This window comes from Chiloscyllium plagiosum, chromosome 22 (genome assembly GCF_004010195.1).
Source record: "Chiloscyllium plagiosum isolate BGI_BamShark_2017 chromosome 22, ASM401019v2, whole genome shotgun sequence".
NCBI lineage: Eukaryota > Metazoa > Chordata > Chondrichthyes > Orectolobiformes > Hemiscylliidae > Chiloscyllium > Chiloscyllium plagiosum.
This window is the reverse complement of record NC_057731.1, coordinates 4,497,876-4,512,367: the sequence shown is the minus strand read 5'-3', so window position 1 is coordinate 4,512,367 and position 14,492 is coordinate 4,497,876. Positions and strand designations below refer to the sequence as shown.

The window sequence follows — 14,492 nt, the reverse complement described above, 5'->3', positions numbered from 1 at the left end:
AGAGAGAGAGAGAGAGAGAGAGAGAGAGAGAGAGAGAGAGAGAGAGAGAGAGAGAGAGAATGAGAAAGACAGAGACAGAGAGAAAGAGAGAGAGATGTGGACAGTTATTCCGCTGCCAAGCCTGAGCTCATTCCCAGGGGCTACACACTTTTCTCTTGAATATTCTCAAGTGCAAGGGCTTGATAAGATTGTCAAGATCAAAATTCTCTATATTCACTGCCAATTAAAAAAATGACCTAATTTTTCAAAAAGCAAACATATAAGTAAGGTGGTAAGGAAAAGCCAGGGAACTATAGACTGGTGAGCCTGACATCAGTGGTGGGCAAACTGCTGGAGGGAATCCTGACGGACAAGATTTGCATGTATTTGGATAGGCAAGGACTGATTAGAGATAGTCAACATGGTTGTATGCATAAGAAATCATGTCCCTCCAACTTGATTGAGTTTTTCTGAAGAAGTAACAAAGAGGATTGATGAAGGCAGAGCAGTGGACTTGATTTATATAAACTTCAATAAGGCTTTCGGAAAGGTTCCTCATGGTAGACTGGTTAGCAAGGTTAGATCACATGGAATAGAGGGAGAGCTAGATATTTGGATATAGAACTGGCTTGAAGGGTAGGAGACAGAGGGTTGCTTTTCAGACTGGAGGCCTGTGTCCAGCTGTGTGCCACAAGGATCGGTGCTGGGTCCACTGCTTTTCATAATTTTTATAAAGGATTTGGATGTGAATGTTGGAGATATAATTAGTAAGTTTGCAGATGACACCAAAATTGGAGGCGTAGCAGACATTGAGGGAGGTTACCTCGGAGTAGAATGGGATGTTGATCAATGAGCTGAGGCGTAGCAGATGGAGTTTAATTTAGATAAATATGACGTGCTGCATTTTGGAAAGGCAAATCAGGACAGAATTTATACACTTAATGTTAAAGTCCTGGGGAGTGTTGCTGAACAAAAAGATCTTGGATTGCAGGTTCATAGTTCCTTGAAAGTGGAGACTCAGGTAGTTAGGACAGTGAAGAAGGCATTTAGTATGCTTTCCTATATTGGTCAAAACACTGAATACAGGAGTTGAATGGTCATGTTGTGGCTGTACAGGACATTGGTTAGGCCACTTTTGGAATAGTGCGTGCAATTCTGGTGTCCCTGCTATAAGAAAGATGTTGTGAAACTTGAAATGGTTCAGAAAAGATTTACAAAGATGTTGCCACGGTTAGAGGGTTTGAGGTACAGGGAGAGGCGGAGTAGGTTGGGGCTGTTTTCCCTGGAGTGTCGGAGGTTGAGGGATGACCTTATAGAGGTTTACAAAATCATAAAGGGCATGAATAAAGTAAACATACAAGATTATTTCCCTGTGATGGGGGGGTCCAGAACTAAAAAGCATAGGCTTAGGGTGAGAAAGGGGAAAGATTTAAAGGACCGAAGGGGCAACTTTTTCACAGAGAGGGCTGTGCGTGCATGGAATGTGCTGCCATAGGAAGTGGTGGAGGCTAGTACAATTACAGCATTTAAAAGGCATCTGAATGGGTATATGAATAGGAAGAGTTTAGACGGATACAGGCCAAGTGCTGGCAAATGGGTCTAGTTTGGTTTGGGTTGTCTGGTTGGCATGGCCGAGTTGGACAGAAGGGTCTGTTTCCATGTTGTAAATCTCTATGATTCTATAACAAGTTTCACAGTTATGCATCAACTCATTTTGAAACAAACAGATTTGATTGAAAGACCTACTCGAAGCCCAAAAAATGAACTACTCAAGCATGAGATACGAACAGCAAGAAGTTGAAAAAAAAGATTTCAGTTTAAAGATTTTACAGATCAGGAATTATTAAAACTGTGGATTTATTTCTCATCATTGGTAATATTCATCTCAATAACAAGTTGATAATTTAGCAACTTCAGTGAATGTACAACAACGTCCACCAGGGTTGAGCACTGTTCTTTAAAATTCAAGTGAGACAACAACCAATTTAAATCCTCACACTTGCACTGTATACAAGAAAGGAACATACCCTCCTCAAAGAAGCTTCAGCACTCAGAGGGTTATCAGGGTGGACCCACTTAGATGAGGTCATACTCAACCCTGGAGACAACTGAGTGCCATTTGGATACTGCCAGATTATTGGATAGAGTCCAAGTTGGTTATAAGCAGATGGATGGGTCTGGCCAAGGAGCGGAGATGACTGTTGCTGTAAAAACTGCTGATGGTGAGCCAGTGTTAAGGGATTTAAATTTCTTACATGCACAGAATCTAAATGCCCACACACCAAAGGCCCCGATGGAACTCCTGGTAAGACAGTTGGAAGGTGGTGGGTAGAGTGAACTGAATGGGGTGAGCCACTACTGAGAATATGAGCACTGCTTGACACGGAAGTCCGTGGTGAACTGGAAACATGATGCGATGCTGCTCTTAGGGCTGGATGAGAACTATTTGTGGTCAAGGAAGATGAATGCGATGAGGTATGAAGAGGATGAAGATGTGGGTGCAAATATGGAGACAAAGATTTAGCCCCTGTGTCATGTCCAACCAAGGCTGGATCCCTGTAAACTGTAAAGCGCTCATTCTTATCAACAATTAAAGGGCTTTTTGTAGTTTCCATAACAGTCTTTGAGCCCACAAGTTGGAGGCTGGATCTTGAGTCATTTTTACATCTTGTCGTTGGCTTGGTGATACAAGCAGTTGGGTTGCAAGGATAAGCGATTTTAGGCTTCAGAGTATCAGGTAAAGTGTTCGTTTTATTTGGTTTGTTTTTGTAAGAAGCAGTGAGTTCTTGTCCTGAGGAATTAGCAGATTTTTCCTTTTCTGATCTATTATTGGTTTCCTTAACAGTTGAGAATGCACGAGCTTCAGATTTGTCTTCAGTGATAATTTTATTATTTAGATGCAGCTCTGCTGCTGATTTCTGAAAGTCTGAAGTACGTTTGTTCACAATCAAATGCATTGGAGTACTGAGGTTTGTTTCCAGGTTCTGAGATGTAAGGCCATGAGAAGGGATGTTGACAGTTTTATTAAGCAGATTGTCTGGTAAAGTTCCATTACTGACATCAGATACAGAGTTCTGTACAGATGGTTTTTGTGTGGTTTCTGATGAAGATTCCAAAGACAAAGATTCACTGGTTGTTTTTACTTTTACAGTGCACCTTGGACTCACTTCTTGCAATTTTATACTCTGTTGTCGACCAAACTCTATACTTTGGGGGTCAATTTGCGTATCAGCATGTTCTGACTTCAGTATTCCATTGTCATTCTTTACCTCCTGCCTTTCATCACAGGGAGATGACCAATCGATTTCCATCTGTTCCTCTGTTCCTGTGTCATCCTGGGACTTGCCTTCATCTTTAGTGTTATCAGAAATGATTTTATTTTCCAGTTCTTTTTCTGAACTTTGCTCAGAGGAAGAATCCAAGATGACTTTATTACTAGAGTTTTCAGACTCACTGCTTTCAGTATCAGAGTTAGAAACTGTTTTCAGCCTTTCCAAAGTCACTTGCTTTTCACCCTCTTCTTGCTTTCTCCTTTTATTAACAGACTGCTTTATTTTGTTCTTTGAAGATTCTGTGTGAAATATGAAATAAATTATATTAGACTCATAGAATTTTACAGAACAGAGGGAGGCCATTCAATCCATTATGGCTGTACTGGCTTCAGAAAGAGATACCCAGCCAGGCCCGATCTCCAGCCCTAACTCCACAGCCCTCTAAATTCATCACTTTGAAATATATATATCCAGCTCTCTTTTTAAACCTCCTATAGAATGCACCTCCACCACTCTCCCAGGCAGCACATTCCAAATCCTGACAACTCTCTTCGGAAAGCAGCTTCCCTCATCTCATTCCTAGCTCTCTTGCTGACAATCTTGAAATTGTGACCCCATAGTTACTGACATACCAACTAGTGGTATCAGAATATCTTTCTTTACCCTGTCAACATTATTCATAACTTTAAATACCTCAATAAGGTCACGTCTTAATGTTCTCTGCTTTAAGAAGAAGCAAGAACAAAGGACAGCACAGCACAGAAACAGGCCCTTTGTCCCAACAAGCCTGAACCAATACGTGACACCTCTCTAAACTAAAAACCTTTTGACTCTACACAGTCTGTATCCTCCTATTCCCTCCTCTTCTTTATCTCTCCACCCCCTCAGCTCTTAAGCCTCATTCCTGATGAAGGGCTCTTGCCCGAAACATCAATTCTCCTGCTCCTCGTTTGCTGCCTGATCTGCTGTGCTTTTCCAGCACCACACTCTTGACTCTAGTTGAAGTCACTTATAACAACAACTGTTACATCTGCACCTTTCCAAGATCTTCTTTCCAACCTGTTCTGCCATTTCTCTGCCGCTATTGAGAGAGAGAGAGAGAGAGAGAAAAAAGGGTTGTTCTATAGAAAACACCATTAAAGTCACTGCTCCTTTCCTGTTGCTGCCTTCCACCCATACTGACTCAGTAGACAAACCCTCCCCTATAACTTCCTTTTCTGCAGCTGTGATGCACTCTCTAATTAACAATGATACTCCCTCCTTTTTTACCTCTCTCACTGTTCTGCAGGGATTAGTGCCACTGTTGTTTGTAATATTTTTTACATTAGATTAGATTACTTACAGGCCCTTCGGCCCAAGTCCACACCGACCCTCCGAAGAATAACCCACCCAGACCCATTCCCTTACATTTACCCCTTCACCTAACACTACGGGCAATTTAGCATGGCCAATTCACCTAAACTGCACATTTTTGGACTGTGGGAGGAAACCGGAGCACCCGGAGAAAACCCACGCAGACACAGGGAGAATGTGCAAACTCCACACAGGCATTTGCCTGAGGCGGGAATTGGACCCAGGTCTCTGGCACTGTGAGGCAACAGTGCTAACCACTATGCCATCGTGCCACTCAAATACAACTATGTTTTGATTAGATTAGATTACTTAGTGTGTGGAAACAGTCCCTTCAGCCCAACAAGTCCACACCGACCCTCCGAAGAGCAACCCACCCAGACCCATGTGTAAAGGATTTTGTCAGGTGTGTCCAGGAAGGATTCCTGACTCAATATGTAGTTAGGAGCTTAAAAATGTGTTGCTGGAAAAGCGCAGCAGGTCAGACAGCATCAAAGGAACAGAAGAATCGACATTCGGGCATACGCCCTTTTTCAGGATTCCTGAAGAAGGGCTTATGCCCGAAACGTCGATTCTCCTGTTCCTTTGATGCTGCCTGACCTGCTGCGCTTTTCCAACAACACATTTGTAAGCTCTGATCTCCAGCATCTGCAGTCCTCACTTTCTCCTCCTCAATATGTAGCTAAGCCAAGTAGGGGAGCCCATACTGGTTTTGGTGCTAGGCAATGAGCCAGGCCAGATGTCAGATCTCTCAGTGACAGTGACCACATCTGCCTCACCATTACCATAGCCACGAAGAGGGATAGGAACAGATAGTATGGGAAGGTATCTAATTGAGGGAGGGGACATTATGCTGCTATCTGACAGGAGCTGTGGAGTATAAATTGGGAACAATTGTTCTACAGTAAACGTACAACATAAGTGTGGACGCTGTTTAAGGAGCACTTGTTGTGAGGTTGGATAACTTTGTCCCACTGAGATAGGCAAGGAATGGTAAGGTGTAAGCCTTAGATGACAAAAGAAGAGAAAGATTAAGTCCCCAGGGCTGGACCAGATGTATCCAAGGTTACTACGGGAAGCGAGGAATGAGATTACTGTGCCTCTGGCAATGATCTTTGCATCCTCACTCTCCACAGGAGTAGTACCAGATGTTTGGAGGAAGGTGAAATGTTGTTCCTCTGTTCAAGAAAGGGAACAGTGAAATCCCTGTGAATTACAGACCAGTCAGTCTTACGTCTGGAAGAATTCTGAGAGATAGGATTTATCATTATTTGGAAAAACATACTTTGATTAATGATAGCCAGCATGGTTTTATGAGGGGCAGGTCATGCCTCACAAGCCTTATTGCGGTCTTTGAGGATGTATGAGACAAGTTGACAAAAGTCGAGCAGTGGATGTGGTGTAAATGGATTTCAGTAAGGCAGTTGATAAGGTTCCCCACGGTAGACTCATTCAGAAAGTCAGGAGGTATGAGATACAGGAAAATTTGGCTGTCTGGATACAGAATTGACTGGCCGAAAGAAGACAGCAAGTGGCAGTGGATGGAAAGTATTCTGCCTGGAGGTCGGTGACCAGTGGTGTTCTGCAGGGATCTGTTCTTTGGCCTCTGTTCTTTGTAGTTTTTATAAATGACTTGGATGAAGTGGAAGGGTGGGTTAGAAAGATTGTCGATGACACAAAGGTCAGTGGTGTTGTAGGTAGTGTTGAGGGCTGTTGCAGGCTACAACAAGACATTGACAGGATGCAGAGCTGGGGTCAGAAATGACAGATGGAGTTCAACCTAGATAAATGCGAAGTGATGAATGTTAGAAGGTCAAATTTGAATGTTGAATATAGGGTTAAAAGACAGGATTCTGGGCAGTGTGGAGGAACAGCAAGATCTTGGGGCCCACGTATATAGATCCCTCAAAGATGCCACCCAAGTTGATAGGGTTGTTAAGAGGGCCTATGGTGTTTTGGCTTTCATTAACAGGGGGATTGAGTTGAAGAGATGCAAGATTTTGCTGTAGCTCTATAAAACACTGGTTAGACCACACTTGGAATATTGTGTCCAGTTCTGGCCATCTTTTTATAGGAAGGATATAGATTTTATCAGAGAGGGGGGTAGAGGTGATTTACCAGGATGCTCTCTGGATTGGAGGGCTTGTCTTATGAAGAGAGGTTGAGTGAGCTCAGGCTTTTCACACTGGAGAGGAGGAGGAAGAGAGGTGACTTGATAGAGGTGTACAAGGTAATGAGAGGCATAGATAGGTAGCCATTCCTGCCTTGGGAAAAAGCCTTAAAATAATTTTAAGGTGATTGGAGGAAAGTATAGGGGAGATGTCAAGTATGTTCCTTACGCAGAGAGTGGTGGGTGTGTGGAATGCACTGCCAGCGGTGGTAGTAGAGTCAGAGATACTAGGGACGTTTAAGCGACTGCTGGACAAGCACATGGACGTCAGTAAATTGAGGGGTGTGCAGGTTAAGTTGATCTTAGATTAAGGTAAATGTTCGGCACAACGTTGTGGGCCGAAGAGCCTGCTCAGTGCTGTACTGTTCTATGTTCTAACATCACTGGTTACAGATTTCCAGTTGGAAAAATACTCTTCCACTGCCACTTTGTCTTCTATGACCAAGCCAGTTCTGTATCCATTTTCTGAGCTCACCACAGATCCCATGTGACTTCACTTTTTGTATCAGCCTGCTATAAGGGATCTTGACAAAGGCACTGTTAAAATCCATACAGACCTGCCCTGCCTATATCAATCACTTAGTCACTTCCTCAACAAACTCAATCAAGTTTGACAGATGCAATCTTCCACGCACAAAGCTATACTTTCTATTGTTAATAAATCCATAGTTTTCCAAATGCGAGTAAATCCTGTCCTGAGAATCTCCTCCAATAATTTCCCTCTCACTGAAATAGGGCTCACCAGCCTGTTATTTCCTGGTTTATCCCTGTTGCCTTTCTTAAGCCAAGGAACAACCTTGGTGATTTTCAGGTCTTCTGGGACCTCTCCTGTGACTAAGCACAATACAAAGATTTCATACAAGGTCCCAGAAATTCCCCCCTCGCCTCCCTCAGTATTCTGGGACGATAACATCAGGTCCTGGGGAGTTGTCTATCTTAATGCTTTTCAAAATACCCAATATCTCCTTTTTTATATTGATATGTCCTAGAATATCAACATTGCTCTCTCTAGACTCATCATCGACCATGTCCATCTCCAGTGTGAATACCTATGCAAAGTATTCATCAAGGACCTCATCAACTTCCTCCGGCTCCACTCAAATTCCCTCCTTGTCCTTCAGTGGGCCTATTCTTTCTTCAGCCTCCCTCTTCACCTTATGTACGCACAAAACACCTTGAGATTTCCCTCAATCCTGTCTGCCAAGACATTTCATGACCCCTTTCAGCTCTCCTGAACCTTATTTAAATGTTTTTCTGCTGTCTTTATATTCTTTGCAGGTCCTGTCTGTCTTCAGTTTCCTAAACCTTAAGTATGCCTCTTTTTGACTAAGCTCACAATTTCTTCTATCATTCAAGGTTTCCTAATCTTGCCATCCTCAACCTTCAATTTCACAGGAACATGCTGGTCCTCAACTCTAATCAACAGGCCTTTAAAACATTCCTACATGACAGATGTGGATTTACCTTCAAACAGCCGCCCCCAATCTATATTCCCCAGTTCCTGACTAATATTGTCGTTGTGAGCCTTCCCTCAATTTATTACTTACAGCTGAGGACTATTTTTATCCTTATCCATAAAGAATTATGATCTCTGCTCCCAATGAAACTTTGATCACCAGGTCTAGTATGGTCCCTTCCTGAGTTGGACTATTTACATATTGCTTCAAGAAACCCAATAAGCCCAATTTCACTAATCTTTCCTTGCATCCAATATCCTTCATTCCAGATATCATTCCAGTGAATTTCCTTTGTCTCTTCTCAAAAGTTTTAATATCCTTCCTTCAATAAAGGTGCCCAGGACTGTATACAAACTCCAAATGTGTTCCGACCAATGATTTTAAGAGGCGTAGCATCACTTCCTTGCTTCTATACCTTTTTAAGTCAATGATCCTAGAAGCTGTCTTAATAATGGTTTCAAATTGCCTGATCACCTTCACAGAACTATGCACATGAACCCAGAGATCCCTCTGCTCCTGTACTCCCTTCAAATTTGCATTGCCACTCCATGCTTTTTTTTTCCACCAAAACACATTGTCTCATTTCTCTGCATTGAAATTCAACTGTTAGGTGTTTGTTCATTTGGCAAAATTGGCAATGTTTCTCTGAAGTTGCTCAGCATTACCCTCATAATTCACTATTCTCCCTAGCTTAATATCATCTGAAAATTTAGAAATTTTGCCCTCAACACCCATCTCAAAATTGTTTATGTAAATCAGAAAAAGCAAGAATCCCAGCATTGATCCGTGGGAAATAACACTTCCTCAACTCATCCTTAGTCTGAGAAATGCCCATCTACAACGACCCTCTATTCCTTTCTTTCAGCCAATTTCTAACCAATGCTGCCAAGGACCAGTCAATTCCAAACATTTCTAATTTGCTTACCAACCTACCATGTGGCACTATATCAAATAGATTAGATTAGATTAGATTAGATTAGATTGTTTACAGTGTGGAAACAGGCCCTTCGGCCCAACAAGTCCACACCGACCCTCCGAAGAGTAACCCACCCAGACCCATTCCCCTACATTTACCCTTTCACCTAATACTATGGGCAATTTAGCATGGCCAATTCACCTAATCTGCACATTTTTGGACTGTGGGAGGAAACCGGAGCATCCGGAGGAAACCCACGCAGACACGGGGAGAATGTGCAAACTCCACACAGACAGTTGCCTGAGGCAAGAATTGAACCCGGGTCTCTGGCGCTGTGAGGCAGCAGTGCTAACCACTGTGCCGCCCATACTTTCAGGGAAGTTCAAATATGCAACATCCACAGCACTACATTCAACCACCTCATCAAAGAATGCAATTAAATTGTCAGACATGATTGCCCTTGACAAAGTCACGTTGACTGTTTAGTATTAATTTATTTTTCTGTAAGTGTATACTTATCTCGTATTACAGCCTCCTTTAGTTCTCCCACTGTTGATCTCAAACTGAGGTCTGTAGTTTTCTGGGTGATCCTTTGTCCCGTTCCTTAACAATAGCATCACATTTGCAATTCTCCAATTACCCCGGGACTAATTCTGGGTTCAGAGAAGCCTGGAAAATTTCTGTCAGCGGTTAGGCAATTTGCTCCCTTACCTCTCTCACAATATAGCATGCAACCCATCCAGGCCCATCATTTCTCTTCCTGGAGTGCTGTCAGCCTTCTTATCACCTCTTCTTTATCTATCACTGTACAGCTCAGTTACTTGAAACCCACATTTTCAACTGGGCCATTGTCACCTTTTTTTAATTTGAGAGAAACAGAAGCAAAGTGTTCATTTAGTATCTTTGCCATATCTTTTGTTTCAGTGAGCAGTTCACTCTGCTTGTTCCTCTCTCCACTCTATTGTTTGCAATCATTTACTGTTAATATAGTTGATATTTTACGGTTTAATGCAGCCTGCCATTCCTTCCTCATGGTTCCTCTGAACCTTCCTTATTCAAGTCTTCACGTTGCTCCTGCATTTAAGATGGTCTTCCTGATCTCTATTATTATTATTGTTTTGCATCACATGTTTCCTTTTTTTTTCTTTACTTTCTCAGCAACTTCCTTAGTCATCCAGGGTGTTCCAGCTTTGGATACTCTGTATAGATTCTCATGGGTATGTAGCTGGCTTGCACCTATTCATCTCTGTTTTGAAAGTTTCCCATTTTTCATCCACTGTTTGATCTACCAAAATGCATTTCCAATCATATTAATTTAATAATATTTTTCCCAGCAGCTATAGTTCATGTGTTTGAACTGTGAAAAGAAACAAAAATAAAAATGACGCAATTTTTACCTTCTTTTACAGGATTCTCACATTTGTCCTCCTTTATCTTATCTTCATCTGGTATACTGCTATCAGATTCTTTCCTTTTGTTTGAACGAATGATTTTTTGCTGATGCTGATTCTGCTTTCCTGATGTGGTCTGGGAATTCATCATCGGTCGGGGACTATTGGCTTGTGCGCGTGTATAATGACCCTGAACATGATCAAATAAAACCCTTTACAATTTTTACAGAAATTGTTGCAATAAACTTCAAAAATCATAAAATGCTTAATATTTGAGTATAAAGTTGTATTTGGATGTCAATAGAAATGTTTCTTCAGTGTACATTCTATTATAATGCATTCCCAACAAATGTATTGAACAATGTAAAAGTACAGTGTTTCAGATAAGCACGAATCTGAACCGTATGAACATAGAAATTCGAGAAAATAAAGGAGCCATCAGAAGATTAGTCATTAGTTATTTTAACACATATTATACCCTTGTTAGCGTAAAAAAGTGCAGCACTGGAAAAGCACAGTAGGTCTGGCAGCATCCGAGGAGCAGGAGAGTCGATGTTTCGGGCATAAGCCCTTCATCAGGGATGTGGGGCTAGCCCAAGGGGGCTGACAAATAAATGGGAAGGTAGCTTAAAAGGCGATAAGTAGATGAAGATGGGGGGGATGATAGTGATAGGTTGGAGCAGACAGGTGGGAAGGAATGTAGCTCGGGTGCTCGTTGTTGTGGTTCTGTTCGCCGAGCTGGAAGTTTTTGACACAAACCAACAGCCACGCTCAGACAACAACTCACCAGAACGAAGGACCCGATACCCAACATGAGCAAAACTAATGTAGTGTACAAAATACCATGCAAGGACTGCACAAAACACTATATAGGACAAACAGGAAGACAGCTAACAACCCGCATACATGAACATCAACTAGCCACAAAACGACACGACCAGCTATCCTTAGCAGCCACACACGCAGACAACAAGCAACATGAATCCGACTGGGACAACACTACTATCATAGGGCAAGCCAGACAGAAAACAGCCAGGGAATTCCTAGAGGCATGACATTCATCCACAAACTCCATCAACAAACACATCGACCTGGACCAATATACCAACCACTACAGCGGACAGCTGAAACTGACAACCGGAAGCGGCAGGGACAGACCACTATAAACACCGGAGGAAACATCAAAGAAGCGCTTCGCAGGAGGCTCCCAAGCACTGATGATGTCGCCTAGCCAGGGGACGAAACGTTTGCAACAAAAACTTTCAGCTCGGCGAACAGAACCACAACAGGTGGGAAGGAAGATGGACAAGTAGAACAGTTCAAGGGAGTGGTGCTGAGTTGGAGGGTTCAATCTGGGATAAGGTGGGGGGAGGGGAGATGAGGAAACTGGTGAAATCAATGTTAATGCTGTGTGGTTGGAGGGTTCCAGGATGGAAGATGAGGCTTTCTTCCTCCAGGCATCAGGTGGCTAGGATTTGGCAGTAGAGGCGGCCCAGGACTTGCATGTCCTTGACAGAGTGGGAGGGGGTGTTGAAGTGGTTGGCCACAGGGTAGTGGGGTTGCTTGGTGCGTGAGTACCAGAGATATTCTCTGAACCGTTCCATAAGTTGACATCCTGTCTTCCCAGTGTAGAAGAGACCACATCAAGAGCAACTGATAAAGTAGATTAAGTGTTTGGATGTGCAGGAAAATCTCTGCCAGATGTGTAAGGATCCTTTGGGACCCTGGGTGGAGGTGAGGTGGGAGGTGTAGGCAAAGGTTTTACACCTCTTGTCATGACAATGGAAGGTGTCGGGAGTGGAGGGTGGGTTGGTGGGGGGCGTGGACCTAACAAGGGAGTCATCGAGCAAATGGTATCTGTGGAATGCTGATAGGGGTGGGGAGGGAAATATATCTCTGGTGGTGGGGCTTGACTGTAGGTGGCAAAAATGGTGGCGGATGATGCATTATATACAGAGATTGGTGGGTGAGGACCCAGGAAGGTGGGGGGGGTCTCTGTTTCTTAAACTGGAGCATCAAAATTGTTGCCTGAAACAATGGAAGAGTCTGTTTCATCAGAAACATCATTCATCCCACAATGTAGCATTCTGTTGATACTGAACCAAGATATGAATTTAAATCATGCGCTTGTTTCTTTCGAGTGGAGCCTGAATCCATGACCTTTTGTGTCAAAGGCAAGAGTACAACCACTGAGCTAAGGTTCATACCAGAGTAGTGCAAATTGTTTTTTAAACAAGCACTGGGGACTGCTGTGGGGCAGTTGTAGGAGGCAAAAACAAAAATGGAAAATAATTTCTTTAAAAAAAGTGTTCATACAGAGAACACATGTATCACCAAATAATTACTATAGATTATCGTGTCAAATTAAGGAGAGCAGTTGCTTTATTTTAAATTAATGTAATAGCCAGATTTTATTAACATGGGTTTCAATCTACCCAGATATAAATTGGGAATGACAAAATTGCGTAGAGTCATAAAAGTAAAAAGTAATAAAAGTAATGATTCACGGCGAGTGACGATGCCAAAGAAAGCTAAAAGAACCACTTTTCAGATTAACTGGAAAAGAAGTGAAGCTCACAAATTACAAGAGAAAGAAAGTTATGACATCCTTAAATGATAGCAATTTTAAGATGCTTCAATGTGATTTAGAACTCAACACAGTTGATCAACATCCAATTGTAGAGGTCTAAAATCGACCACGAAAGCAGGATAAGACGAAATGGATAAGACTGAAATAAATAGAGTAGTTAATATATCCAAACGAATAATTTAGTTGGTTTAGGATTTATTTATACTCATTCTTATTAACAGAGAATTATAGACTTTGAACTTGATAATAGTGAGATTCTAGATAAATGTAAATAGCTTGAAACAAAAAAAAATTCATGGGAATAGAATCTTGATTAGAATTATGGATATGTAAGAGGCAAACATCTAAATGCTTGCAATCAACAGAACAGATTTCTCATGTTTTGGAGTTTCCATTATATTTTAAATAAGGGTGTGAACAGCCACATGCCAGAAATGGATTAGTATTTATTGCAACTGAAGGCCCATCAATAATTAGCAAAATTATGGAATTCATCAGCTGCAGACTTAAGAATAATAGATCAATAAACAGCTAAACTGATTTATAAAGCATAACAATCCAAACTTCTCAAATTCTTCTGAGGAAGTACAATCCCAAATTGATGATGCAAAAGAAAAACCCTTAAACATTACATTGAAGACTTCCAAACTGTTTACAATCTAAAGTTGTGTTTTCAGTCTGAAATCAAGTAATGCAATCAGAATAGGTTGAATCTCACACGTGAAGAAAGTGAGGACTGCAGATGCTGGAGATCAGAGCTGAAAAATGTGTTGCTGGAAAAACGCAGCAGGTCAGACAGCATCCAAGGAGCAGGAGAATCGACGTTTCGGGCATAAGCCCTACTTCAGGAATGAGGAGGATGTGCCAAGCAGGGTAAGATAAAAGGTAGGGAGGAGGGACTTGGGGGAGGGGCGTTGGGAATGCGATAGGTGGAAGGAGGTTAAGGTGAGGATGATAGGCCGGAGAGGGGGTGGGGACGGAGAGATCGGGAGGAAGATTGCAGGTCAAGAAGGTGGTGCTGAGTCCAAGGGTTTGGAGTGAGATATGATGGGCGGAGGGGAGATGAGGAAGCTAGAGAAATCTGCATTCATCCCTTGTGGTTAGAGGGTTCCTAGGCAGAAGATGAGGCGCTCTTCCTCCAGGCGTCATGCAGCCCTACACACGGATGAAAAAAACACTATTTTGACTGGGACAACACATCTATCCTGGGACAGGCTAAGCAAAGACATGCCAGAGAATTCCCAGAGGACTGCCACTCCAACCACAACGCCATAAACAAACACATAGATCTAGATACCATCTATCAACCCCTCAGAAAACAAACAGGAAGTGACATCACCACAAACCCTAGGAACCCCATCCAGGAC

General features: G+C 42.4%; 1 protein-coding gene across 1 annotated transcript in view; it reads right to left on the bottom strand.

Annotated features, from left to right (window-relative positions):
- Positions 1-10,800, bottom strand: part of jmjd1cb (jumonji domain containing 1Cb) — a 61,945-nt gene extending 51,145 nt beyond the window's left edge. Inside the window, exons 1-2 of the mRNA XM_043712297.1 lie at positions 10,542-10,800; positions 2,007-3,550 (exon numbers count right to left, since the gene is read on the bottom strand). Of these exons, the coding sequence (XP_043568232.1) occupies positions 2,007-3,550; positions 10,542-10,686 (1,689 nt within the window). The 5' untranslated portion in view covers positions 10,687-10,800. The remainder of the gene's footprint in view (positions 1-2,006; positions 3,551-10,541) is intronic.
- Positions 10,801-14,492: the final 3,692 nt, after the last annotated feature.